Here is a 27,035-nt window from a genome sequence, read left to right as displayed (position 1 = left end):
GAAAATTCACAAAATAAATAATATAAATACAAATTAATATAAAAAAAACATATACTGTATAGTTTTATGAATTGTTTCCTGAGAATTTCTAATATTGCTGCAAGGAATGAATAAATTTATAAAAAAGTTATATCCTATAGAAATATAAGGATTTAAGGATCCCATAAATAATACATTTTATCAATTAAATATAAAAATATAATTATAAATACTTTATATCATACTTTAAGCCATTAGATGGATAATTGTTTTGGCTTGACAATCCTACAAAAGCATATCCATAGAGTTATACAAGTTTACTTTTAAGCTAGGCATTTTTATAATTAATTTTTAAGTAATTAACGTTTAAATATAATGAACTAATCGTATTTTGTGTTTAGAATAAATTAGACAGAAGCGAAAGCAATAGAACTTAAGTAATGTTATCGTAGAAAGATACCACAGAGATCGGTTAATTTCTTTACTAATCGGCTAAACTTAGGTTATAAAAGGTGGAAAACGGTTTAAAATTGACTTATTAATTAATTATCAAAAGGACAAATTACAATTTAAAATATTTCGTCTCGACAAACGGACGATCAATAACGACTTAATACGTTACCGTTCAGAAATGGCAATTCACTACTTTCTAATCCATCCGAGTCGATATTATGTGTATTAGAAGGTAATAAAGTATAGAAATTGACTTAAAGATTGTATAAAAGCGTTATAAAAACGGCGAGAAGAGGAGAAAAACATCTTTGACTTAAGCCTAACACGCCGCCATTGAAGAGAGAATAAAAACTGGAGGAGAACGCATGCGTGCGGAAACAGGAACTTCCGCCGGAGTGGGAGGAGTTTAGTGGAGCCGTTCTTCCTTTTAGGTTAATGATTGACAAGTGGGCGGTCTCGTAACGTGACCCGTGTGCCGTACGACAATTGGCCATCTCTGGCGGTGACGTAAGAGCCGCACGCTCATCTTTTATGGCGAACTTTAGATGACTGGCATTATACGTACAACCCACTTGAGTCGTTTGGTTGCTTGTGTGTGTGTGTCAAAAGTATTCCCAATCAAAACAGTCAATTACTGGTGCGGGTTATAGATACAGTGTGTGTTTTATGGATCTAAATGTATATGTGCTGCGTTGAGACGTTTGCGGTTTCGTGACAGGGTGTTGGTGACGTACGTTTTTGTGTCTTCAAAGGCATGGACGACCAACAAAGAATGATGCATCCTGTATCGCAACATCCATCTGTGAGCATGGCCGGGCATGTTGTGCCCCAACACGGTTATGGCATCCCACCACAAACACATACTGTGGATCCTACGTCTCAACAGCCACAACCCGACCAAGAACCGCGTAAACACGATATATCGGAGATCTTACAACAGATCATGAATATCACAGACCAGAGCTTAGACGAGGCGCAAGCGAGGTAAGCGTAACACCCGCGCCCGTAACCGGTGTGACGTTAGGTGTACACTCAGTAACGACAGTTTTATATTATTTCGCAGGAAACACACGTTGAATTGTCATCGTATGAAACCGGCACTGTTCAGCGTTCTTTGTGAAATCAAGGAGAAAACAGGTTAGTCTGCTGTAAGCCGCCATGTTGGCTGCTAGTCGGTTCTTCCATTGTTTCTTCGCCGGCAGGTAGACGTAATGCGGACGGCGTTCGCCACTTCCGTTCGCCGTCGACTTTTCGGAACTCGTGTACGCGCTACCGGGCCACCCCCCGACGCGATTAGCTTACGTACGAATGTGCACGCGCTCCGATTCCATGCGCCACCCCCTAATCACATTCTTGTCCCTCGTATAAATTCGTAGGGCTCGAATTTTACCATCACCACACCGTCTTAAATTTTTTTCTTATTTTTATCTCACCATTAAGTCCTTCTAGTGTTATTTCTGTGTCGTAACTCTCGTGCGTACGCAATTTTTAATTAAAAAAGAAAAATATTATCAAAAGCGTACTTGTATACGTACCTGTTGCAACAGATGCGTTCGGTATTCTTAACGCCAAACTTTTGTCCCAGTCGTGTTTTTGTCGCTAGCGTTTTAATATGTATATATATACATACATACATATATAAATGGCAACACGGCCTACAGCTGTATCGTTACGTTCACGCGTGGGGCGCTTATAAATATATATACACTATATATATAAATAACATATAGTAATCGCCAGATATTAAGCCCATCACTCCCTACTTACAAACTATTAAAAGGAGGGTTAAGTTAGTTCCACTAATTACTCCCCGTTTAAACATCCATTAAGAGCAATAAATTCGTGAATGAAAAAAAGCAAAGAAAAAGTGAAACAAGTTAAAAGGGATGCAAAATGCCTAGTTTTAATGTCGCTTTTGTCACCCCGACCCGCAGAAGTTTGTGTTGCGCCCTTCCATTCTTGTGAACGTCCCCGCTTTGTATATGCTTCTACTCAACTCAGCTGTTTTGGCGTCATTCGGGGGGACTTAAATATTGCTTTTAACTTTCTTTGTTTGTTTAATGTTAGTAAAAATAGGTTGTTGCAAATATATTTTAAAAGACGAAAAGAAAATAAGTATGTGTATATGTATGTGTATATATATATGTGTATTTTTTATTTTATTTTATTTTTGTTTTTTTTTCCTATCCCTTTGTTTCCGCCCCTCTCCCCGCCTAAAAATCTCTTACAAAGCAATCTAGAAAACAAAACATGGAAATATTTGGTCGAAATTTTTAGTTGAACAAAATCGTTTTGTCAAAACAGAAGCAATTCCAGTTTCTGATTTCTGCCGTTCCGGGCGCTTTGATCGCCTATACTACTGACTTTCTCTTGGATAAATGGAAATGTTCGTTTTATTCATTCATTCGGGTCTTGGATTCTTTCAACCGTTTGCACGAAATATGGAAGTTGTATTTCAGATGGACGTAAGGAAATACAAGAAAAATCTTTCGGCATGTGAATGAAATAGTTGATAAAAGTAGACCCCGTATATATGCCATACAATACATATACACATGCAAAAAAAAGTCCCCTTCAAACTTTCAAAAAATATTTTTAAAAAATACATTTTCTTTATGTTTACCATATAAGGAAATAATTTCCATATAAGGTTCTAATTATGCAGAATTTTAATAAAGCGTGATTTGTTCCGTTTGTTAAAAACGGAAATTTATTATTTTTTTATTGCCAATTATATAAAAAATGTATACATCAATATGTAAATTAATGTATAGTATCTATAAAATTTTTCCATTTGTTTTTAAATTTAAATGGATTATATCTGTAAACGGAAGGAAATATCTGGATGATATCCGTATTATTATATTTAGATGTCTATATTAAGTTATAAAATATATATATTCCGTTTCTGGATCAAAGAACGAAAATTAACCTTTTTTTTTTCCTATAGTAAAAAAAAGTTGTACGTAGGCCTATACGTTACTAGGTATTTTTAAGTAGAAAATTGTACTCTAATAAGAAAAAAAATGCGTGTTAGATGCGGATGAATTATTTAATATCTAAGAAACGTCCTGGTTTTTTGAGAAGAAAAAAATAAAAAGGAATAAATCGCAAAGGAGAAGAGCAAAATATGCAAAAGAACTAATTTTCGTGCGAATAAATAAAAATCAGATTAGATATGCTGACACGGGACCGATGAAATATTTGGGATGTTGATGGATGCATCTATAATGAAAATCCTATAGTCTAGTAAAGTTTGTAGTTCCGATCATCTCATTTCATTATGTGGGCTGACAGGTCTGTGCAATAACAGGAACAGAGTTCAGAGAGAACTCAGCGGGTGTTCTAAACCTACTTTCTGACTTCCTTTCCAAAACATTCAGGCCACGTATTGCCGATCTATAGCCTAGGCCGCAACCTATACGAACAAGGCCTAGTAGCGAGTTTTGTGGACGAGCAAAACGATCTAAAAATATGTACACGCCAAAGAGGATGAAATCAAAAATTTGCGTAACGATAACTGAAGTTTTTTAATATATACATATATAAAAAGAGACGTGATACGGGTTCGTCATTCGCTTCTCCCACGCTTTGTCACGTTAGGTTCACTTGTTGGACACACGGAGGGTGTTCAGATAAGACGATATCCGGGTGCTCTACCCACTTTAAATTCTCATTGTCGCACGTCTGACCACGTATAGAACAAAGTTAAACCCCGTACGAAGTTAGCGGCTCTTCTATCCGAGTGCTGTCAGATATAGTTAGCGACAACAGTATGCATAAAGATGGGGGCGCATTCAGTTCACTTTTGGATCCCACCTCTGGTCATCGCTTGATGACCTGTTCATCCATCATGGGTCCCTATATACGCCATCCGTGCTTCTGACAGCCTGTGCGTTACTGTATCCCTGTAGCATCAATTGTGGCTAACCTTAACAACTGCTGTGTTTGTTTACCGGCCAACCTTGTTCATTGTATCCACTTTACTTAGGTCACTCTATCTATGTTCACCAGTCAATAGATTCAAACCATTATGGAGTAAGTTTGACCTGTATCATTTAATTTACAGAAGGCTTTTCTATTCTCTAGCGATTGTTAAGCTACCAATTGATGTGGCGAATTTCCGTTCTATCAGCTAGTTTACTCGCTAAAGTACAAACAAAACTTTATGTAGTGGCGAATTGGCCTATAGGCCCTGCATTAAATTAGTTAATTCCTAAAATCGATCATCGATTCAAACGACTAATTCGATTTGTATCGGTTCGGCCATCTTTTAAATCGAATTATTGTATTCGATGTAATATCTAAAGTGTTCGACATTGTATTTAACCAACGATTATCTAAAAACTATTATTAATTATTATTATTATTATTTTTTTTTAAGTCTATAAGATAACTCGACAGGAAATATTAAGATAAAAAGCTTTAAGGTGAGATTATGTGTACAGGACGCTCGTAGGCCTTGATTTCTAAATGGAAAGAACGTCTAGATTTATAAAATTAGGTTGATATTTTTTACTATATTTAAAAATTTTTTTTTATCTTTCTATAAAGTTGCATTCAATGTAAAAACGTTTACACTTAAAAATAGCAAAGAGGGAAGTAGTGTGTGATGAATTATTGCGGTTGAATTTTCCTTGTCTGTCAAAAGATGTCCACTTGAATAACAACCATAGTGTTCATTGTTTCTAGTTGTGGGTCAATAATTAAGCATATATTACTGTCTTTCAAAGGCCATCACTGAATGACATATCTAAAAAAATAAAAAATTAAAAAAATGCGAATATATCTCTTAACCTTAAACTCGTTACTAATCATTTAAAATTGACGAATCAGTGACGAATACAGAAATTCAAATTCTTATTTTTGTACATTTCATTTCGTAGTTTTAACGGCCTTCAGCACTTAAAATGTTAAATGTTATGCAACTCTTACAATTTGTAAAATATTTTAAAATAAAATATTCTCCTTTATATCGTAAGATATGCATCGTTATAAGATAAGAATTTCACAAATTATGAAAATTCTCTGGTTACGTCACGAAAGTGAGTAATCCAATTCCCAAAATTTAAAGTGGCGAGAAAAGAAGAAAAAAAAGTAAGTTTAAGGATAAATATTTAAAAAGGAGTTTCATTAATATTTATCTTAACAAATTGATTGTTAAATCTCTTCAACTATTTAAGATTTTTCCATTTATAAATACATTGTTTATAATGACTCACGGCTTTATAAAAGATAACCTTAAATCTGTTAAGAAGGCCTTGGACCGTTGGATGTTTGTGAATAGACCTCTGAGAACTCATTTCTGACATAAACATCTGTAACCCCGATAACTAGTACGTCTTTAGAATTCAAAATACAAACATCATCATCTTTAGAAGGAAGGGCAATATAAAGAGAAAAAATTTCTAACTCACCTTTTAGTAAATTGTCCTAGACGAGGTTTTAACCTGTGACCTCTTCACTCCGAGAGAGATTTGACAGAAATCTATGTAGCGAAACCACTTCAGTAGGTGTTGGTTTTCAAGTTTAAATGATGCAAAACCAAAAGTAATGCTTTGGTCAAACTGATTTCTAAAGTAACCCAATGGCTCGAAAGGCTAATTTAGTTAGAAAAGACCCTTTTCTGATTGTTTTGATCTTTAATTTTTATGGCCTACAGAATATAAATTGCTGATTTCTTTTACTTTTTTCCTCCTCCTCCTCTGACTCTCTCTATGGTCCAAAGTTTAATGGGGAAGAAACGAGCGAAATGTAAAAATTTATCGTTCAACCATCGAAGAGATGATAACCACATTCGCGCTTATGATAGAAGATTTTTAATTGTTAAATTATAAAAAAATATGCTTTTTTAAGTTGCGTAAGAAACTTATAAAATTACCAATAAACTGAACTAAAGTCTAGTCTCATAGCGACAAAGGTTGAGATGATGTAAGATAACCCCTACGAGAACTGTATCGTGGTAACAGGGGGATGATATTTGTTTATCAGTTCATTTTCCTACTTGTTTCGGTTTTTGAATTATAATTGTGATAATGCTTGATGTTTCTAAAATAGTTTTTATAGCGATCAACAAGAGTGTTAAATTAGATACAATTTATTCCGCACCGTTTCTCCACAATCATCGTTTGAAAACAAGTAACCTACCCACTTACAAAGTCGTTTTGGCAACAGATGAAAACGTTGACTTCCATCAAAGAAGGGTATCCGCGATGGAGCATTTTACGGGTTCTCTACCGATTTGGATTCTTTCTACTTTATTTCCGTTTATACCCGGAAAGAAATGCATCTCCTCTTCACTACACTTCCATTCTTCAACGATTTAGAATGCTGTTAAATTGGAAAAAAAGTGCTCATTCACCCCCATCGTCTCTTAGCAATTTCTGATCAAACACTCCGGTAATTTCAGATCAAACACCATTAATAAATAAGGAAACGTAGAGTAGAGTGTATTTTTTCCCGAGTGTTTAATAAGTAAATATGTTTTTTTTTAGAACCGTATAAACGCGTTTATTAATTTTCAATTAAGAACCCCGCTCTACCGTCTTTTAAGTAGGAACGATGTTGCCTGTTGACTAAAGATGGCCGCTTTATTATTATTTCATAGCCTAGAGGTATTTTATTGATCAGGGGGATCTTTCATTGAAAGATTGTTCCTGCCATCAGAGGGAAACATTCCAGATGACCCTGCCATAGATAGAAATATCATTGAAAATCCTGGTGAGAAATATCATTGCCAATGTAAGATAATCAATCTCTTAACTTTATATATATATATATATAAACTATACCCTACTTTTCAATCCGGTTATTTTCAAAAAAAATCCTTAAATTTTTTTTAGATTTATATAAATCTAACAAACAATTTTATATTTTTAAATCGGGATATTTTTTCGATACAAAAACTTCATCTAGTTTATTGTCTCGTGGCCTTACAAGGCCACCGAATGGTGACATTTTTTTCTGTACTTTTTTTTTAATCGAATATCGATTAACATAATCGATTTATTCGATTATTTTATCGATCCAAGAGTAAGATTGATTGATAAATGTTAAAGTGGTGCCGCTTTATAATGTCCTTTCTACAAGTTTTTGCATAATCATGAATAAGAATTCTGCTCATGAATTAATTTCTCCCCCCCTAATTTGAATAACCTTTCTAGAAAGTGATTCCCTCTAGCGGTAACTTACTACACTATCTTTTTTTTATTATGTATATGTATATTTTTTTTATGCTTTTCTGAACTTTTTAATGTTAATCATGTTCAACGTTTAGTAAGAAAAATACTCTATTATAAAATTCCAGAAATTTGACTTCGTTAGGAGTCTAAGGAACACACATACAATTTCCTTTCTCTGCGTTTTATTCTGGAAGAAGACTCCCCACTGACAAAATCTTGACCCAACCCTCATTCCTAGGATACGACCTCAGGCAAAAATAAAAATAAAAATAAAAAAAAAAGAAGAAAGTTGCTTCTTCTGGACATTTCTCGCCAAGATAATTTTGAATAAATGCAATGATCTTTTTAATATATGTTTTTATATTAAAGAAGCGCCTTTTAAATAATAATCTAAGGAAAAAGTTTAGTTAACACTGTGTTGATTTATTGAAAATTGTGTATAAATCTTAAACTCCATGGAAAAACTCACAATATCAGGATTTTTCTTCAAATTTTGTTACTAAAATACTGAAATTATGAGGAATTCTCTTGAGATTTTTTTTTCGACGTCGAGTTGTTTAAGTGATGATTAAATATAAAAAATAAATTTTAATATAATTTTAATGAGGAATTAATTAAATAAAATTATAATTTAATCATAAAACATTCTTCGTTAAAGTAGTTTAAGTGTGAATTTTAGTATTCAGAGTTAAGTAAAGTGTATATAGATCCTATATTTTGAAGCAGATTTAGATGTATTACATAAAAAATGAATTTTTTTTAAATTAAAAATATGCTTTCAAAAGTCAAATTAAACTTTGTTGAGTGTCTTCGTTAGATTTTTAGAATTTCCTAAAAAATTCTTATAAAAAAAATCAAAAAGAAATTTAAAACTACAAAAAATTAACTCGAATAATTAGACAAAGTTGTAATTTAAATTAGCTAAACCTTATAAATTTTTCGTAAATGAAGATGATGAAACTTCGCCTTATGTAATATAAAACTTCGAGACGAATATAATATTACGGTTCAAAGGTCAAGCGCTAGAAAAAAAATTCAAGTAAAAAAAAAGAAAGAAAGAAAGAAGATTCATTATAAGGCACATACCGACTAAATATAGGAAGTTAAATATGTTGTCTTTATAGGAACGGATCTTCAGATCAGAATTTGTTTTAATTAAATTTCAAATTAAATAACATTAATCCTTGCTTAAAGTTTAGTTAAGCGCATAAAATACCCCTACACACACTATAAAATGCTAATGTATGTATATGAACAGAATATTCGTGACTTACAAAGCTGAATTTATTGAATTGATTACTCCGTTTCGAAGAATGGAGTGGTGAAGTTTTTTAGAAAGAAAGGAAAAAAAAATATATATATATATCAAGACAGGATTGACCTAATNTATCTACGTGTTATTGGCACGCCTGTGGCAAGGTTAGAAAGATTTTCACATTTTTATCACTCTCAGCCAGCTTATCCGTGTTTAAAATGTCACCAGGCCTATACCCATTTCACCATACTTCAAATTTTAATGCATATTTTGACATTAATATCTAACTCTGTTCAAATATTATGTGACTAAAGCATGTTGCTACGCTTTACATAATAGATGAATTGTCCTTGTATAGCGTTATTTATGTCTATTTTCTGATATATTCTTGTTGGATTTAGTGAAACTTTTGGCCGAGTTGTGTTATAAAACCATTAAACGGGGGGTTTTCTCATCGACATAATTCTTGACGATAAGATAGACCTTGGTCGATCATCTTTCAATTGCTGCTGTTGTAGTAATTGGTGTCAGGCTGTGTCAATATCTGCTCGGACTCATCGATTTTTAGTCTGGATGTGGGATTCACCAGCTGCCAATGGATGGGTTTTCCTTGTTAAACTTATAACGCGTCATTTATCGCCTACTAATTTTTTCTCGACTCGAGACAGAAAAGTAAAAAACAAAAAATAAACTAGAAAAATATCTATTTATATTTATTAAAACTGAGTCTTCCACATATCTATGATGTCTACCTACCTATAATATTCGCGCTTCTATAACTTCGTCAAACCTGGCGATTCTTTAGAATTATCCCTTAAAATTCGCTTTTTAACCGATCAATTTCCATTCGCTTCGTCATTCTACGTAAACGCGTCACTAATCTATATATTTGTTCTTGTTTACGTCATCAATATGTGTGTTTGATGCTATCTACGTCATCGTTATACGCTCTTGACGTTTCGACACATCATCGCCACGTGCTCACACATAATCGACATATGCTTTTCGTCATAATAATGTGTGTCTCGACGTCATTTTTTAAATTGTCCATTTCGGCCTCCGTCAACGGTTTTTGTGGTCGTCATTTCCTAAAATGTCATTATCGTGTGACGCGTTCTACCGATTTTCCTTTTCGTCATCGTTATTTGATTAGTCGAGTTCGATTACGAGGATTATAACGATGTTTGCTTACTCAATTAAACTTATTCTTATCTGTATCGATGCCTTTTCCATCATTATTCTTTTAAATACCTTACAAGACCCAATTTTAATCAACGATTCGTTAGATAAATGTATCAATAAAGTTTAAGACGGGCTGGCGGATTTCACAGAATTGCCAAAACTCGTAGAGTAATGATCGATTTCTCTGCATCACTATAAATGTTATAGAATTAAAGCATTAATATACCAAGAAGAACACAAACAAGACCGTCGGAGAGTTTAATATTTAGGAAAAAAGCACCGAAAGTAAATATTATTATTGTTGTAAGTAGGTTCTCTCTTTACAGTGAATTCATTTTCTTAACGTTATGAAATGATGTGACCTCGTTTGGAAGAAAGTTCAAATTTAAATCCACACACCCCCTAAGTAGATTAGCTTGGTGTGAGGGAGGGGATGCTATTTCGTTTCTAAGGCAATTATATCAACTATCCCCACCTCCCATCCAAAAGCTAGATGAGTTCTTTTTGTAAATCGCCCAAAAACTTATTCAATGAAGCGCTAGGGACCTCTCCCATTATTGTATCAGTACGGGATAAGTAAAAATATCCGAAAAACAAACTACTTAGCATACAACATATCGATAATGACAATAGCAACAACCAGGTGGGAATAGTCAGGAAAAAAACTACATTTACAAGCTTGTAATTATTGTTAGCACGTTGTTAACCCCTAAGTAACATTTTGCGCACGTACCAATATTATTTATCACCTATAATATTTACAGTTGACTACTTTCGAGACCTTTAAAATAAAAAGGAAGATTTCGTTGTTCGTTGCCGTATTATCCGTTATTATCTGGTCTCTTTCGTCTACCTTGACCTTAACAGGCCACTTCTCGGTCCGAGGTGTCAAATTGCTTCTTTATCTAGTTCACCCCTCTACCCAGAGAACGGGACAGACGATCCAGGAACGACAAAGTGATACAACAGATTGTCGTCGAACAAAACTGTTAGACTTGTTTACATTGTACGTGGATGGAAACTTGTTCATCCCGTGATCCTTACAAGATAACGTCTTTTTTCGTGTTTACTTTATACGTTAACTTTAAAATTTACCCCCTACGAAAAAAAATCTATTTACAATGTTTCAAATTGAAAATATCTCGAGGATAAAGACATCGATTATCCTTATTTTAAAATTTAGATCTCTCCTTTCCTTTCTGTTTAAACGTTAAGAATGGCGTTTGTTTAAATGCAGAAAACAGAGGGGGACGGTAAAAAAAAAAGCATTCTTTTATTTGTAAATTCGATGTTTTTGGCAAAGCTTAGGAATTTTCGAGCAGTAGTCGGTAGCGACATGATTGTGACGATGGAAGCAATGATGCTGTTTAGCATACTAATAGATGCAGCTATCCACCCAGACTCCAGTAAGGACGGGAGGGTGGAAAAAAAATATCCAACAGAAACGAATTTATAAGCTAATGAGAATAACCCGAGGCAAAGCTGGACTAGAACTTGGGCAGATGCTATCTGATGAGTGTTACGAGCCCCAGCAACTTATGGAAATATTTAGACAAAACTATGTGTTACATAAATTGCAACGGGGCTCCATTCATCGAGCCAACTCGACTTAAAATTAAATTTTCCAATCTGTGGCATTTAATAGCTCTCTGTTTTTTTAAGAAAATGGATTTATTAATTAGTATAGTGTTCAATTGTCGTTACGACAGTTTGCCGGTGGTTGTAAAGTAACGTAACGTTACATAACAAACGACATAATCGTGGAATGTCAGACAGCGCGAAGCGTAGACGTGTCCATAATTGATACTGCCAACTTCGCCAGATGATCTATCTATGTGGACAATTCGTAATACGCCCTTTTCTGACTTAACATCTCTAAGCATTATCATCAACAAGTGACACATACACACGCAGCTACATACCCTGCTCGATGGGGCAAGTTGGACTCACCCGGTTGTGTTTCCGGAGAGGGGGACATTTGTCATCTCTTGGTACTCCCTCTCTTCGGACAGTGTGGGTGGTGTGATCCTGGAACCGTTTGCCACCCCTCACGTATCTGTATAACTTCAACAGAGAAAATGTGAAAAACAAAACATAAAAAAGATTTTTCTCTTTCTATATATATATATATCAAGACAGGATTGACCTAATGTTTACAAAAGAAGATATCTGGATCCCGAGCGGTGTTTCTTTCCTCTACGACAAATCTATCCGTTTTCAGTGCACACCCCACTTGTCAGAACACAATCCTATCAATCATAAGCGTTCAACATGAGGGACATCCCTATGTATATAGTCAAATGGGGGAGTTGTCAATGTTGGATTTTAACAAGTCCCTCTTCTAGATTAACTTTCTGTATGTTGCAAGGGCGTTTCGTTGCTGAAGATTAAGGATTTCTATCTTCATAACTCCACAGTTATTGTTAAGGATTTACAACTCGTACTTTTATTTGTTTCAATGTTTTCCTTATTCCTTCCTGTGCTACATATGTTATGAATTACAATGAATTCCTTCTTTTTCCTGATTGTTTTTACGTAATAACTTTAAATTATAATTACACGTTTATTATCGAATGATTTTTAAGTTTTTCTTGCAGAATTTCACACTTTTAAACTTGGTACGAACTAAAGTTATAAGGTAGAAGGATGAATGCTTTTTTATGCAAATTATTAATGATTTAGGAGCTTAAAATATACGCAAAAAGTTGTTTTATGCTTTAAAATATTCAATATTCGATTATATTTATATTATATATTATGTTGCCTAGTTTTATTTTTCGTTTTTATCTTTCATGTTTCCTCGTTCTTATCAGAATGTATATCTGCACTAACATTGTATGAACTGTACATTCAATTCTATTTCGTGTTTAGTTGTACTTTATATTGTCTTTTAATTTAGGAGTCAAGATTTCCTCAAAGTGTTTTGTAAAAAATTCTAGCTAAATTCAATTCTCGTTTGACGTCAGTAGCATATATATTAAAATAATAAAAAAAATTATCATTCCTCGATATCATTAACTAAACTTATGATGTTGCTTATAGCGTTTTAATGTTAATAAATTATTAAAAATGTATTTTTATTGCTTAAAACAATTCGCATTCCATTAGACGGCCTTTAATAACTCATTCCATCGACGATTTAGTAGTAAATTTAAGATGTTTTACTCCTCTAAACTACTACACACCTGCAGCTCGAAGCACTCCCTACGTGTTAGGAACACGCAAAATATAACTTATCTAAGCGTCTTCCAGTATAAAACGCGTGTAGGCCTTCGACATAAGGCCTTAAACGAATTAATTCGAAGGCCTAGTAGTGATAAAGGCCTCAGGATAACACAGAAAGTAACAACGTACGTTTTTTTTATCATAGTTTCAATTTTACTGCTGATATATAGCCAGTTAAAGAGCCATAAATTATAACATGTCGTAAATCATATTGATGTCATTATGACGTTTTAATGTCATACAAAATAGTCATATTCTCTTGTTTATAATTCCAGGACGAAACTAATGATTAGGTAAATCTGGACACGTATTTACTTTTTAAACAACTCATTTACGCTTAGCAGAAATTAAAATATTTTTTTTAAATCTTTACTACGAGACGGGTTGCAGACGTAGAGATTCATACATAAAGATTCATAAAATTAAACGATAGGTTGAGATAGTTCGATATAAATAAGGAAAAATCGAATCAAAGTATTTCAAGATGGCCGCCTCCATCAGAGACATATGACGGAAAATATTAAATTTCGAAGCCATCTATATTTGGTGGCTCCTCAACAGAGAGAGAAATATAAAAAAGAATCTTCTTTCTTCAGTCGCAGATTGTAGTACTTCACTCTTGCCAATTTATGTCCTCCAGATTGATTGGATTTGGTAGGATTTTAACCAATATCTTATATCGTGCCTAATTCCCCCCTTTTGCTTTTTTTTTTTTTTTTTTTGGCTTTTTTTGATGTTTTCACCTTTTCTTTGATGCCAAGATGGGAAAGGAGAAAATATGAAGAATGAAGGTTGACGGTTGGCGATTAGATTTGAACCTTTCCAATGTGATAAAGAGGAATGGTCTTTCGAATCAATTCCTTTTCAATTTCCAATTGCTTTAAGCAAGTCTTGTTAAGTTCTTCGAATCTTGTTTTTTGTTGTCATGATGCTCTCAAAACCATGCTGATTGCATTCGAATCCATTAGCATCTTATACTTCTTTATGCTTAGTTTTTTTAAACTAATATTCGATATTTTCTTGGAAATTTTTGTTATTTTAACATATTTTCTTAAGTTTATTAGCTATTTTACATCAAATTTTGAGTTATTTGAATCCAAAAAAAGAAAGCAAAAAAAAAAACGAATTTTTTTTAAATTAAAAATATGCTTTCAAAAGTCAAATTAAACTTTGTTGAGTGTCTTCGTTAGATTTTTAGAATTTCCTAAAAAATTCTTATAAAAAAAATCAAAAAGAAATTTAAAACTACAAAAAATTAACTCGAATAATTAGACAAAGTTGTAATTTAAATTAGCTAAACCTTATAAATTTTTCGTAAATGAAGATGATGAAACTTCGCCTTATGTAATATAAAACTTCGAGACGAATATAATATTACGGTTCAAAGGTCAAGCGCTAGAAAAAAAATTCANACATTTTTCTTGAATATTATTAAATTGGTTTAAATTATTTTGTAAACTAAATTCAGGAGTTTAAACTAATGATTCGATGAAATTATCAGCTTATTTTTAAAGTTAATTTTGAATATTTCAGCTTTGAAGTAACTACTTCCATCATGTTAAATTAGTTAGATCCGGTTTTGATAAGAGCCTTAAACAAATAAATAAACACAATTTAACAAAATGAATTGTTTTTCTAGCTTCTAAATTAGATAAATTATACGTAAAGTATAATAGGCCTACTATTATCCTCTTAGCACTTTTGTAACCACGTGCTACAAAAGTAACTTCCAAAAAAAAAAAAATTATCATAATTTTGACAAATTAACGATTGAAAATTATTAATTTAATTGTTAAAAAGTCAAAAAACTCATCGAGAAACATCTAAATTTTGTAAATATTTAATTATTTTAACGTTTTGTAACCATCTTAACCATCCGAAACACGCTCGAATCCAAGTAAAAAAAAAACGGATTTTTAAGTAATTATTTTTGATTTTTTAAACGTATTTACGACTCAATAACGATCTTTAGAAGTGTCAAAATTTATAAATTTTTTTTTACATATTTAATAACAAAGATTAAATCATTCGAAAAAAGTAGAATAAATATTCAAAGATGTGGTCTTTTTTGAATTTCGTTAACTTGAATAAAACTTAATAAGAACTTTGATATTCATTAAAATTAGTAAATTTTTTTTATTCTTTTTTACTTCTTCTTTTTCTTCTTCTTCTTCTTCTTCTAATAAATTAATTGTTTTTGTCATTTTAATTTACTCTTTTCATAAGAATGAACCTTTTACTATTTTCTATATTCAGTCTTTATTAAAAGGCATTGTTCGTATAATTAGCTAGATTTAAAAATAAAAATATATTTATAAGAATCAAAACTAATTAGAAACTTTCATTCTATGTCTTGTTTTTTTATTTTATTTTATTTTAAATTTTATTTTTATTTTTTTAAGGGGAAAAAAATAACAAGAAAGAAATCTCCTTGCGATAATTGGGATTCTGTTTGTTTATAAATTTCACTAATTGAAAGTTTAAAATTGTCTTAATTTTACGTTAAAATTAAATTAGTTGCTTTGTTCATTTAAATTCGGTTTCAATGATTTAATTATTTTTTAATTTTTAAATAAATTTGCTTAGTTTTTTTTTTAGGAAAGAAATTTTCAAAGTTGTAGAAACGCATTAGCTTAAACAGAGAATCAATCATCTTAAAAACTTTTTAAAAGTTAATTGCGTTTAAAATATTGGCCTATACGATAATTTATTATTATTTTTATTATTTAGTAAGTTATAAGTTTATTATTTAAGTAAATAAATAAAAAATAATACGAAATTTTTAGTTTGGGACGATGTATTTTAATGATTTTTCTGCCTACTTCGTATGTATTTTGTATTGCTCTTAACATTCAGTTTTATTTCTAAATTTCTGTTAAGTTTAATAAAATATTTTTAAAATAAATTAAACTTTATTTAATTTACCTTTATTTCGTAAATTTTAAATTTCCAGTTTAAGAAACTGAGCATTCTTTCTCACTCCAAAACGTTAAGCTACTCATCTGTTTACGTTGAAAGTACTCACTTCAACTGTTCTGAAACTTATTCGGACTTAATTCTTGACAAAATTTTGGATTATAAATGCTTAAGTAACTCGCTTTTAAGATTTTTAAGCATTTCTCTATTCCTTCTAGCAATAAATTTTAACTTTTTAAGCGTTCAAGAAACTCATTTACGTGTTACTTCTAAGGTTGCCCAAACTCAATTCAGCATATTTTTAATTGCTGAAAGCAGTTTAACTTGGCCAAATATTCTCTAAATGTTTAAAAAATTCAGTGTTAACCGCTGGCCAGATGACTTTTTTAGTGGATTTTGAAGTTTTCATAACTTATTTTAAGTAAATAAATGCTTATATCGGGGTCTACACTTCTCAGTTTTTAATATGAAGCATTTAATTTCGAAATCTTTTACTGTTTTGTATGCTCGATATGGATAGATTATTAATTCTAAACCAGCAAAGACCTTTATAACGTTAATAATAGATCTTCTATTGCTTATACTTATGTTATTAAAGTGTTTTATTGTAGACTTTGTCACCCTTACATATTTATTTTTTTGGATGAAATATATAAATTTATTGACTTTCATTCAAGGACATAGCTCCTATCTTTAAATTTCAATAAAGTCCTGCTATCGTATGATATTACTATTACTAAAATTTCTAATACTTTCACAGATTCCTTATGTTATTGCTGTTATACTTTCAGAGCTGTAAATTGAATTTCAACGTTCGTTTAAGGCTCTTGTTTTCTACATTGCAAACCGAATACTCCTGATTGTGTAGTGTGTATAGGAATTATATTATGTGTAGTCCTTCGTATCAAAAAGTAATTGATACAATAGGCCTTTCTTGGCTAGATTAGGCCTCTCCATTGGAACTCAAGCCTAATTCTAGGCCTCGTTTAAGGATTTTAGCCGCTGTTTTAGGCTCGTTCGAACCTTATTCTGCTCTATATTGTTATCTACGTGTTATTGGCACGCCTGTGGCAAGGTTAGAAAGATTTTCACATTTTTATCACTCTCAGCCAGCTTATCCGTGTTTAAAATGTCACCAGGCCTATACCCATTTCACCATACTTCAAATTTTAATGCATATTTTGACATTAATATCTAACTCTGTTCAAATATTATGTGACTAAAGCATGTTGCTACGCTTTACATAATAGATGAATTGTCCTTGTATAGCGTTATTTATGTCTATTTTCTGATATATTCTTGTTGGATTTAGTGAAACTTTTGGCCGAGTTGTGTTATAAAACCATTAAACGGGGGGTTTTCTCATCGACATAATTCTTGACGATAAGATAGACCTTGGTCGATCATCTTTCAATTGCTGCTGTTGTAGTAATTGGTGTCAGGCTGTGTCAATATCTGCTCGGACTCATCGATTTTTAGTCTGGATGTGGGATTCACCAGCTGCCAATGGATGGGTTTTCCTTGTTAAACTTATAACGCGTCATTTATCGCCTACTAATTTTTTCTCGACTCGAGACAGAAAAGTAAAAAACAAAAAATAAACTAGAAAAATATCTATTTATATTTATTAAAACTGAGTCTTCCACATATCTATGATGTCTACCTATAATATTCGCGCTTCTATAACTTCGTCAAACCTGGCGATTCTTTAGAATTATCCCTTAAAATTCGCTTTTTAACCGATCAATTTCCATTCGCTTCGTCATTCTACGTAAACGCGTCACTAATCTATATATTTGTTCTTGTTTACGTCATCAATATGTGTGTTTGATGCTATCTACGTCATCGTTATACGCTCTTGACGTTTCGACACATCATCGCCACGTGCTCACACATAATCGACATATGCTTTTCGTCATAATAATGTGTGTCTCGACGTCATTTTTTAAATTGTCCATTTCGGCCTCCGTCAACGGTTTTTGTGGTCGTCATTTCCTAAAATGTCATTATCGTGTGACGCGTTCTACCGATTTTCCTTTTCGTCATCGTTATTTGATTAGTCGAGTTCGATTACGAGGATTATAACGATGTTTGCTTACTCAATTAAACTTATTCTTATCTGTATCGATGCCTTTTCCATCATTATTCTTTTAAATACCTTACAAGACCCAATTTTAATCAACGATTCGTTAGATAAATGTATCAATAAAGTTTAAGACGGGCTGGCGGATTTCACAGAATTGCCAAAACTCGTAGAGTAATGATCGATTTCTCTGCATCACTATAAATGTTATAGAATTAAAGCATTAATATACCAAGAAGAACACAAACAAGACCGTCGGAGAGTTTAATATTTAGGAAAAAAGCACCGAAAGTAAATATTATTATTGTTGTAAGTAGGTTCTCTCTTTACAGTGAATTCATTTTCTTAACGTTATGAAATGATGTGACCTCGTTTGGAAGAAAGTTCAAATTTAAATCCACACACCCCCTAAGTAGATTAGCTTGGTGTGAGGGAGGGGATGCTATTTCGTTTCTAAGGCAATTATATCAACTATCCCCACCTCCCATCCAAAAGCTAGATGAGTTCTTTTTGTAAATCGCCCAAAAACTTATTCAATGAAGCGCTAGGGACCTCTCCCATTATTGTATCAGTACGGGATAAGTAAAAATATCCGAAAAACAAACTACTTAGCATACAACATATCGATAATGACAATAGCAACAACCAGGTGGGAATAGTCAGGAAAAAAACTACATTTACAAGCTTGTAATTATTGTTAGCACGTTGTTAACCCCTAAGTAACATTTTGCGCACGTACCAATATTATTTATCACCTATAATATTTACAGTTGACTACTTTCGAGACCTTTAAAATAAAAAGGAAGATTTCGTTGTTCGTTGCCGTATTATCCGTTATTATCTGGTCTCTTTCGTCTACCTTGACCTTAACAGGCCACTTCTCGGTCCGAGGTGTCAAATTGCTTCTTTATCTAGTTCACCCCTCTACCCAGAGAACGGGACAGACGATCCAGGAACGACAAAGTGATACAACAGATTGTCGTCGAACAAAACTGTTAGACTTGTTTACATTGTACGTGGATGGAAACTTGTTCATCCCGTGATCCTTACAAGATAACGTCTTTTTTCGTGTTTACTTTATACGTTAACTTTAAAATTTACCCCCTACGAAAAAAAATCTATTTACAATGTTTCAAATTGAAAATATCTCGAGGATAAAGACATCGATTATCCTTATTTTAAAATTTAGATCTCTCCTTTCCTTTCTGTTTAAACGTTAAGAATGGCGTTTGTTTAAATGCAGAAAACAGAGGGGGACGGTAAAAAAAAAAGCATTCTTTTATTTGTAAATTCGATGTTTTTGGCAAAGCTTAGGAATTTTCGAGCAGTAGTCGGTAGCGACATGATTGTGACGATGGAAGCAATGATGCTGTTTAGCATACTAATAGATGCAGCTATCCACCCAGACTCCAGTAAGGACGGGAGGGTGGAAAAAAAATATCCAACAGAAACGAATTTATAAGCTAATGAGAATAACCCGAGGCAAAGCTGGACTAGAACTTGGGCAGATGCTATCTGATGAGTGTTACGAGCCCCAGCAACTTATGGAAATATTTAGACAAAACTATGTGTTACATAAATTGCAACGGGGCTCCATTCATCGAGCCAACTCGACTTAAAATTAAATTTTCCAATCTGTGGCATTTAATAGCTCTCTGTTTTTTTAAGAAAATGGATTTATTAATTAGTATAGTGTTCAATTGTCGTTACGACAGTTTGCCGGTGGTTGTAAAGTAACGTAACGTTACATAACAAACGACATAATCGTGGAATGTCAGACAGCGCGAAGCGTAGACGTGTCCATAATTGATACTGCCAACTTCGCCAGATGATCTATCTATGTGGACAATTCGTAATACGCCCTTTTCTGACTTAACATCTCTAAGCATTATCATCAACAAGTGACACATACACACGCAGCTACATACCCTGCTCGATGGGGCAAGTTGGACTCACCCGGTTGTGTTTCCGGAGAGGGGGACATTTGTCATCTCTTGGTACTCCCTCTCTTCGGACAGTGTGGGTGGTGTGATCCTGGAACCGTTTGCCACCCCTCACGTATCTGTATAACTTCAACAGAGAAAATGTGAAAAACAAAACATAAAAAAGATTTTTCTCTTTCTATATATATATATATATATGTCTTGTTTTGCCACAATAGTTATTTTCTCGTGTCTAACTTTCTGATTTAATATCTAGAACGAAGACAGCTTGTCAACTAAAGAAATTATATACAGTACATCAACTTGATGTATTTATAGATTGCGCTTCATCCCGTGAAAACGGATTAGTGTAATATTTATTTATTTAATTTTTATCTTAAAAATTTGATCTGATATTACTATTATAGAGAAGGGATTGATAGATCAGTATAGACATACGGACGTTCGTTTTAAAGACTTGGTAAAGTCGATATTATAGCTTTTTAAGGCTTGAAATGTGATTAAAATTTTAAAAATCTGACTCCATTTCAGCCTCTAAAAATCCTCATCTTATCCACTCATCAGGGAGGATTATTCAGTTGCGTATGTAACATTTTAAAAATAAAAAAAATATCACGAATAAACAGAGATAATAATGTATAAAAAATATCCTATTAATTTAATTGCTAATTATAATTTTTTAAATTTTTTTACGAGAGAAAGAAAGAGAGAGAGAGAGAGAAGCCCATCTGTCAAAGGATTGTAATTTGAAAAGTTAATTTGTTTCAGTAGATAAACATACCGGAGTCATCCAGTTCAACATTCTTTCGGCAACCAAGCAAAGAAGGATCTCGTGTGTCCATTTATTTGGTCTCTACTGGGTAGGGTCATTCTCAATATGTTTCACCTCTCATCATCTTTACTTTTGTTTCGCGGACAGTATACGTGAGGGAATGTCGTCTTGCATATATTCTTACTTCACAGACTTTATACTGATCTGCTTTTATGAAAAAAAGGGGGGTCCCGAACTTGTTTATAGGCCAAACACCATGGAAATTATTATCATTTTACTCTGCCCCTTTACATTTTTTTCCCACTGTTATATAATACCCCCATACGTGAGATTTTCAACCAAAAAAAAAATGTTTCTCGGCTTAGTTAAAAAGAAATTATCTTCGACCTTNCGTTTAAAATATTGGCCTATACGATAATTTATTATTATTTTTATTATTTAGTAAGTTATAAGTTTATTATTTAAGTAAATAAATAAAAAATAATACGAAATTTTTAGTTTGGGACGATGTATTTTAATGATTTTTCTGCCTACTTCGTATGTATTTTGTATTGCTCTTAACATTCAGTTTTATTTCTAAATTTCTGTTAAGTTTAATAAAATATTTTTAAAATAAATTAAACTTTATTTAATTTACCTTTATTTCGTAAATTTTAAATTTCCAGTTTAAGAAACTGAGCATTCTTTCTCACTCCAAAACGTTAAGCTACTCATCTGTTTACGTTGAAAGTACTCACTTCAACTGTTCTGAAACTTATTCGGACTTAATTCTTGACAAAATTTTGGATTATAAATGCTTAAGTAACTCGCTTTTAAGATTTTTAAGCATTTCTCTATTCCTTCTAGCAATAAATTTTAACTTTTTAAGCGTTCAAGAAACTCATTTACGTGTTACTTCTAAGGTTGCCCAAACTCAATTCAGCATATTTTTAATTGCTGAAAGCAGTTTAACTTGGCCAAATATTCTCTAAATGTTTAAAAAATTCAGTGTTAACCGCTGGCCAGATGACTTTTTTAGTGGATTTTGAAGTTTTCATAACTTATTTTAAGTAAATAAATGCTTATATCGGGGTCTACACTTCTCAGTTTTTAATATGAAGCATTTAATTTCGAAATCTTTTACTGTTTTGTATGCTCGATATGGATAGATTATTAATTCTAAACCAGCAAAGACCTTTATAACGTTAATAATAGATCTTCTATTGCTTATACTTATGTTATTAAAGTGTTTTATTGTAGACTTTGTCACCCTTACATATTTATTTTTTTGGATGAAATATATAAATTTATTGACTTTCATTCAAGGACATAGCTCCTATCTTTAAATTTCAATAAAGTCCTGCTATCGTATGATATTACTATTACTAAAATTTCTAATACTTTCACAGATTCCTTATGTTATTGCTGTTATACTTTCAGAGCTGTAAATTGAATTTCAACGTTCGTTTAAGGCTCTTGTTTTCTACATTGCAAACCGAATACTCCTGATTGTGTAGTGTGTATAGGAATTATATTATGTGTAGTCCTTCGTATCAAAAAGTAATTGATACAATAGGCCTTTCTTGGCTAGATTAGGCCTCTCCATTGGAACTCAAGCCTAATTCTAGGCCTCGTTTAAGGATTTTAGCCGCTGTTTTAGGCTCGTTCGAACCTTATTCTGCTCTATATTGTTATCTACGTGTTATTGGCACGCCTGTGGCAAGGTTAGAAAGATTTTCACATTTTTATCACTCTCAGCCAGCTTATCCGTGTTTAAAATGTCACCAGGCCTATACCCATTTCACCATACTTCAAATTTTAATGCATATTTTGACATTAATATCTAACTCTGAATATTATTAAATTGGTTTAAATTATTTTGTAAACTAAATTCAGGAGTTTAAACTAATGATTCGATGAAATTATCAGCTTATTTTTAAAGTTAATTTTGAATATTTCAGCTTTGAAGTAACTACTTCCATCATGTTAAATTAGTTAGATCCGGTTTTGATAAGAGCCTTAAACAAATAAATAAACACAATTTAACAAAATGAATTGTTTTTCTAGCTTCTAAATTAGATAAATTATACGTAAAGTATAATAGGCCTACTATTATCCTCTTAGCACTTTTGTAACCACGTGCTACAAAAGTAACTTCCAAAAAAAAAAAAATTATCAAAAGCGTACTTGTATACGTACCTGTTGCAACAGATGCGTTCGGTATTCTTAACGCCAAACTTTTGTCCCAGTCGTGTTTTTGTCGNTTCTTTTTCTTCTTCTTCTTCTTCTTCTAATAAATTAATTGTTTTTGTCATTTTAATTTACTCTTTTCATAAGAATGAACCTTTTACTATTTTCTATATTCAGTCTTTATTAAAAGGCATTGTTCGTATAATTAGCTAGATTTAAAAATAAAAATATATTTATAAGAATCAAAACTAATTAGAAACTTTCATTCTATGTCTTGTTTTTTTATTTTATTTTATTTTAAATTTTATTTTTATTTTTTTAAGGGGAAAAAAATAACAAGAAAGAAATCTCCTTGCGATAATTGGGATTCTGTTTGTTTATAAATTTCACTAATTGAAAGTTTAAAATTGTCTTAATTTTACGTTAAAATTAAATTAGTTGCTTTGTTCATTTAAATTCGGTTTCAATGATTTAATTATTTTTTAATTTTTAAATAAATTTGCTTAGTTTTTTTTTTAGGAAAGAAATTTTCAAAGTTGTAGAAACGCATTAGCTTAAACAGAGAATCAATCATCTTAAAAACTTTTTAAAAGTTAATTGCGTTTAAAATATTGGCCTATACGATAATTTATTATTATTTTTATTATTTAGTAAGTTATAAGTTTATTATTTAAGTAAATAAATAAAAAATAATACGAAATTTTTAGTTTGGGACGATGTATTTTAATGATTTTTCTGCCTACTTCGTATGTATTTTGTATTGCTCTTAACATTCAGTTTTATTTCTAAATTTCTGTTAAGTTTAATAAAATATTTTTAAAATAAATTAAACTTTATTTAATTTACCTTTATTTCGTAAATTTTAAATTTCCAGTTTAAGAAACTGAGCATTCTTTCTCACTCCAAAACGTTAAGCTACTCATCTGTTTACGTTGAAAGTACTCACTTCAACTGTTCTGAAACTTATTCGGACTTAATTCTTGACAAAATTTTGGATTATAAATGCTTAAGTAACTCGCTTTTAAGATTTTTAAGCATTTCTCTATTCCTTCTAGCAATAAATTTTAACTTTTTAAGCGTTCAAGAAACTCATTTACGTGTTACTTCTAAGGTTGCCCAAACTCAATTCAGCATATTTTTAATTGCTGAAAGCAGTTTAACTTGGCCAAATATTCTCTAAATGTTTAAAAAATTCAGTGTTAACCGCTGGCCAGATGACTTTTTTAGTGGATTTTGAAGTTTTCATAACTTATTTTAAGTAAATAAATGCTTATATCGGGGTCTACACTTCTCAGTTTTTAATATGAAGCATTTAATTTCGAAATCTTTTACTGTTTTGTATGCTCGATATGGATAGATTATTAATTCTAAACCAGCAAAGACCTTTATAACGTTAATAATAGATCTTCTATTGCTTATACTTATGTTATTAAAGTGTTTTATTGTAGACTTTGTCACCCTTACATATTTATTTTTTTGGATGAAATATATAAATTTATTGACTTTCATTCAAGGACATAGCTCCTATCTTTAAATTTCAATAAAGTCCTGCTATCGTATGATATTACTATTACTAAAATTTCTAATACTTTCACAGATTCCTTATGTTATTGCTGTTATACTTTCAGAGCTGTAAATTGAATTTCAACGTTCGTTTAAGGCTCTTGTTTTCTACATTGCAAACCGAATACTCCTGATTGTGTAGTGTGTATAGGAATTATATTATGTGTAGTCCTTCGTATCAAAAAGTAATTGATACAATAGGCCTTTCTTGGCTAGATTAGGCCTCTCCATTGGAACTCAAGCCTAATTCTAGGCCTCGTTTAAGGATTTTAGCCGCTGTTTTAGGCCCGTTCGAACCTTATTCTGCTCTATATTGTTATCTACGTGTTATTGGCACGCCTGTGGCAAGGTTAGAAAGATTTTCACATTTTTATCACTCTCAGCCAGCTTATCCGTGTTTAAAATGTCACCAGGCCTATACCCATTTCACCATACTTCAAATTTTAATGCATATTTTGACATTAATATCTAACTCTGTTCAAATATTATGTGACTAAAGCATGTTGCTACGCTTTACATAATAGATGAATTGTCCTTGTATAGCGTTATTTATGTCTATTTTCTGATATATTCTTGTTGGATTTAGTGAAACTTTTCGCCGAGTTGTGTTATAAAACCATTAAACGGGGGTTTTCTCATCGACATAATTCTTGACGATAAGATAGACCTTGGTCGATCATCTTTCAATTGCTGCTGTTGTAGTAATTGGTGTCAGGCTGTGTCAATATCTGCTCGGACTCATCGATTTTTAGTCTGGATGTGGGATTCACCAGCTGCCAATGGATGGGTTTTCCTTGTTAAACTTATAACGCGTCATTTATCGCCTACTAATTTTTTCTCGACTCGAGACAGAAAAGTAAAAAACAAAAAATAAACTAGAAAAATATCTATTTATATTTATTAAAACTGAGTCTTCCACATATCTATGATGTCTACCTATAATATTCGCGCTTCTATAACTTCGTCAAACCTGGCGATTCTTTAGAATTATCCCTTAAAATTCGCTTTTTAACCGATCAATTTCCATTCGCTTCGTCATTCTACGTAAACGCGTCACTAATCTATATATTTGTTCTTGTTTACGTCATCAATATGTGTGTTTGATGCTATCTACGTCATCGTTATACGCTCTTGACGTTTCGACACATCATCGCCACGTGCTCACACATAATCGACATATGCTTTTCGTCATAATAATGTGTGTCTCGACGTCATTTTTTAAATTGTCCATTTCGGCCTCCGTCAACGGTTTTTGTGGTCGTCATTTCCTAAAATGTCATTATCGTGTGACGCGTTCTACCGATTTTCCTTTTCGTCATCGTTATTTGATTAGTCGAGTTCGATTACGAGGATTATAACGATGTTTGCTTACTCAATTAAACTTATTCTTATCTGTATCGATGCCTTTTCCATCATTATCCTTTTAAATACCTTACAAGACCCAATTTTAATCAACGATTCGTTAGATAAATGTATCAATAAAGTTTAAGACGGGCTGGCGGATTTCACAGAATTGCCAAAACTCGTAGAGTAATGATCGATTTCTCTGCATCACTATAAATGTTATAGAATTAAAGCATTAATATACCAAGAAGAACACAAACAAGACCGTCGGAGAGTTTAATATTTAGGAAAAAAGCACCGAAAGTAAATATTATTATTGTTGTAAGTAGGTTCTCTCTTTACAGTGAATTCATTTTCTTAACGTTATGAAATGATGTGACCTCGTTTGGAAGAAAGTTCAAATTTAAATCCACACACCCCCTAAGTAGATTAGCTTGGTGTGAGGGAGGGGATGCTATTTCGTTTCTAAGGCAATTATATCAACTATCCCCACCTCCCATCCAAAAGCTAGATGAGTTCTTTTTGTAAATCGCCCAAAAACTTATTCAATGAAGCGCTAGGGACCTCTCCCATTATTGTATCAGTACGGGATAAGTAAAAATATCCGAAAAACAAACTACTTAGCATACAACATATCGATAATGACAATAGCAACAACCAGGTGGGAATAGTCAGGAAAAAAACTACATTTACAAGCTTGTAATTATTGTTAGCACGTTGTTAACCCCTAAGTAACATTTTGCGCACGTACCAATATTATTTATCACCTATAATATTTACAGTTGACTACTTTCGAGACCTTTAAAATAAAAAGGAAGATTTCGTTGTTCGTTGCCGTATTATCCGTTATTATCTGGTCTCTTTCGTCTACCTTGACCTTAACAGGCCACTTCTCGGTCCGAGGTGTCAAATTGCTTCTTTATCTAGTTCACCCCTCTACCCAGAGAACGGGACAGACGATCCAGGAACG

At 32.3% G+C, this 27,035-nt stretch overlaps 1 protein-coding gene across 1 annotated transcript in view; it reads left to right on the top strand.

Moving 5' to 3' along the window:
• Positions 1–992: 992 nt before the first annotated feature.
• The window catches only part of LOC111618269 (pre-B-cell leukemia transcription factor 2-like), a 136,375-nt gene continuing 110,332 nt past the window's right edge, over positions 993–27,035 (top strand). The window contains exons 1-2 of the mRNA XM_023359766.1: positions 993–1,416; positions 1,496–1,569. Coding sequence (XP_023215534.1) covers positions 1,187–1,416; positions 1,496–1,569 — 304 coding nt within the window. The 5' untranslated portion in view covers positions 993–1,186. The remainder of the gene's footprint in view (positions 1,417–1,495; positions 1,570–27,035) is intronic.

This window comes from Centruroides sculpturatus, unplaced genomic scaffold (genome assembly GCF_000671375.1).
Source record: "Centruroides sculpturatus isolate CEXI.00-Female unplaced genomic scaffold, Cexi_2.0 scaffold154, whole genome shotgun sequence".
NCBI lineage: Eukaryota > Metazoa > Arthropoda > Arachnida > Scorpiones > Buthidae > Centruroides > Centruroides sculpturatus.
The sequence above is the reverse complement of the archived record's forward strand: the minus strand, read 5'-3'. Positions and strand labels throughout refer to the sequence as shown.